General features: G+C 38.6%; 1 protein-coding gene across 1 annotated transcript in view; it reads left to right on the plus strand.

The window, feature by feature from the left end:
* The window catches only part of EFHB (EF-hand domain family, member B), a 56,409-nt gene that overhangs the window by 29,592 nt on the left and 23,073 nt on the right, over positions 1–3,744 (plus strand). The window contains exon 6 of the mRNA XM_011968451.1: positions 360–489. Within this exon, the coding sequence (XP_011823841.1) occupies positions 360–489 (130 nt within the window). The remainder of the gene's footprint in view (positions 1–359; positions 490–3,744) is intronic.

Below are 3,744 nucleotides of genomic sequence, written 5' to 3' on the forward strand. Positions count from 1 at the left end.
GTGATCCACCAGTCTCAGCCTCCCAAATTGCTGGGATTATAGTCATGAGCCACTGGTGTGCCTGGCCAAATTCATTAGTTCTAACAGTTTTTTGATGGAGACTTTGGAGTTTTTTACATATAGCAGCTTTTCAAATATTAACACAAGGTATTGTTGTGTGTAGCATCCCACCAGTCTCCCAGCTCACATGGGGGAATGCTTATGTCTTTGGTAGCTAAATCTGTGCAGTTTCTGCACTGTTACAATTTCATTTTTTGTTCCATTCTCATTTTCAATGTCAATGAGAACATAATGTGCATCTTGCAAGATAAGGTTATTTGTGTTGCTTAAGTCATAAGTCTTCCTTTCTTTTTCCACAGGAGAGGCAAAGAACCGAAAATATAACCCATCAAGTTTCCATAGGTTTAATGTGTATGGAGTACCAACACCACATTTTAATGATGGGCGAGCCATGGCAAAATCTTTATATTGGCTCCATGAACTACAAATGTAAGTTTAATTACACTGTGCCCAGGAGCAAGTGTTAGACATTTGGACTTAAAGAAAAGTTGATTTTTAAAATTTATTTTTTGAAGAGGTAATAAAATGATATGGTTCAAATAAAATGATTAGAAAAAAATAGAAAAAAACAGTGTAATGTATTTCACTTCTGACTTTTTTTTTTTACTGTCTTTATTCTGAAGTTACAAGCAAATATAAAGACATATATGCATGTTTTAACTCTCTGGGATCAACTTTATTTGTGTTTCTTAAATACAATGGACTTTCAAAACTCTACCAAGACAATTGTAATCGACTTGAAATTTGTTTATTTATTTATTGAGACAGCATGTTGCTCTATTACCCAGGCTGAAGTGTAGTAGGGCCATCATAGCTCACTGCAACCTTGAACTCCTGGACTCAAGCTATCCACCTCAGTCTTCTGAATAGCTGGGAATAAAGGCATGGATAACCATCCTGTCTTGACCTGATATTTGTTACTCAGCTTTGTTGAATAGTTATTTGGGCACCTGAGCATCAGACTCAACTTTTTCAAATTGTGACCTTTTTATGTCTTCATGCTGTAAAAACTACTTCCTTAGAAAACAAAATTGAGTCCTTAGTTTTTCATTTCCTGTGTTATATTTTATATCTGAGCCAACACGTAAACTTTGGAAGGTTGTTCATAAAAGTCTAGATTTCTCATCATGCTTAAAAAAATCAGAAGATTGTGGATACTGGTGCCATGGGTTGAAGATTGTATATACTGGTGCTGTCCCACCCTCCCCAAAAAGATATGTCTATGTCCTGATGCCCAGAACCTATGAATGTTACTTTGTGTGGAAAAAGGGTCTTTGCAGACGTAATTAAGAATCTTGAGATGAAGAGATCATTCTGGATTATCTGAGTGGGTGTTAAATCCAATGATCAGTATCTATAGAGGGGAAGAAGAAAATCTGATACACAAGAGGAAAAGATATGCAGAAGGGAAGGTATGTGAAGACGGAGATAGGTATTGGTGTGATGTGCCTATAACCAAGGAATGCAGAGTAATGCCAACAACCATCAGACCTAGAAGAAGCAAGGAATGGGCTGGGTGTGGTGGCATATGCCTGTAGTCCCAGTGCTTTCGGAGGCTTAGGTGGGAGGATGGCTTGAGCCCAGGAGCTAGAGGCCGGTCTGGGCAACATAGCAAGACACCGTCTCTAGGGAAAAACAACAAAAAAAGCAAGAAATGAATTCTCCCCTAAAGCTGTTAGAGGAAATGTTACCTTGCTGACAGTTTGATTTCAGACTTCTGGCTTCTAGAACTGTGAGATAATACATTTTTTAAAGCCATCAGTTTTTGGTAATTTCTTATAGCAACCACATGAAACTAATGCATGGGCCTTGCATTCACATTTGTCAATGATAGGGGTAGATTTGTTCTGACCTCTGCCCTTTTTAAAGGAGACAATGGCCCTCTAGGTTTCCATAGGCGCAGCATGCACACAGACTTAGCATTCCTGCAGGTATTCAACCTGCCTCACTCTTATGCCTATTTTGTCTCCATGACAATAACAGCTCTCAGTTATACAGGCAAAATTCTGAGCACTTTATATATTATTAGTTTAATCCTACTAAGAACTCCACAGGATAGGTGTATTCTAATTTTTATTCTTCCCATTTTGCAGGTGAAAAAGCTGAGGTACAGAGGGGTTAAATCATTTGCCTAAGATCATGCAGCTCAGATGTATCAGGGGTAAGAATGAAATCCAGGCAGTGTTGGCTCTAGAGGCAGCCCTAACCACTGCACCGGATCTATAGGCACTTGATTCTTGATCACCTGTTTATGGGCTTCAAAAATGATTTCCATTCCTCTTTCCTTCCTTTATTACATGGGTTTCTGATACTTGAATTATTCAAAATAAGGATGGTAAAACACACACATAGAATAAATTTTTCAGTATCATAGTAACCCTGCATGAGACAGTTTTTATTTAGGATATAGACGAAGCATTTACATAATAAATATTTCTTATTAGTTTACATTTTGAGGCATCTAATTTTATATGCACAATTTAACATAAATTTCTTATTATTAAAATAGTTAAACTATGTATAAAGTATAAAGATATTATTTAAATTTTTAAGGACTATAGAGATTTATAATTAAATATAATAAATTGATACTTAAACGGAGACAGATATGGTTTATCCATTTTCAGTGGGTTAGAAATATAAACTTGCTATCCGTTTGTAAAACATATGAGGTAAACACATTAACAACAATGTGGTCCTCAAGAACATCCTAAGAGCAGAGCAAATATCAATGATTTAGTGTTGCCACAGAAAAACACACAAAGTTTATAAGGGCAAACAGTGAGCAGGGCATGCTTCCCTCCAACTTGTCTCTACCCCCAAGGGGACATTGTTTATGGAACAGTGTTTTATATGATCATACATTTTTTCTTTTTTTTTTGAGATGGAGTCTCCCTCTGTCACCCAGGCTGGAATGCAGTGGCATAATCTCGGCTCACTGCAACCTCTACCTTCTGGGTTCAAGCAATTCTCATGCCTCAGCCTCCCGAGTAGCTGGGATTACAGGTGTGCACTACCATGCCTGGTTAATTTTTGTATTTTTAGTAGAGATGGAGTTTCATCACGTTTGTCAGGCTGGTCTCGAACTCATGACCTCAGGTGATCCGCCCACCTCAACCTCCCAAAATGCTGGGATTACAGGCATGAGCCACTGCACCTGACCCTTTTTGTATTTTGAAACTTAATTGGAATGTTATTGCTAGCAGTAGATAAATTCTTTATTCTTTTTGTTGCAATTTAAAAAGAGCTCACTACTTCATTCGGTTTGACTTCTGTTATAAACTGGGAGTCAAGTGTGTTAGTTTACATTTTGAGGCATCTAATTTTATATGCACGATTTAACATACAAATTTGGTTTACTTTCAACTTTTATGGGATACATTTCCTCTGTGAAAGAGGATCTCTATTGGCTGGGCACGGTGGCTCATGCCTATAATCCCAGCACTTTGGGAGGCTGAGGCAGGCAGATCACGAGGTCAGGAATTTGAGACCAGCCTGGCCAACATAGTGAAACCCTGCCTCTACTAAAAATACAAAAATTAGCTGAGTGTGGTGGCACACACCTGTAGTCCCAGCTACTTGGGAGGCTGAGGCAGGAGAATCACTTGAACCCGGGAGGCGGAGGTTTCAGTGAGCTGAGATGGCACCATTGCACTCCAGCCTGGGTGACAGAGCAAGACTGTC

The sequence above is a fragment of the Mandrillus leucophaeus genome, unplaced genomic scaffold (genome assembly GCF_000951045.1).
Source record: "Mandrillus leucophaeus isolate KB7577 unplaced genomic scaffold, Mleu.le_1.0 Scaffold843, whole genome shotgun sequence".
In the NCBI taxonomy this organism is placed as follows: domain Eukaryota; kingdom Metazoa; phylum Chordata; class Mammalia; order Primates; family Cercopithecidae; genus Mandrillus; species Mandrillus leucophaeus.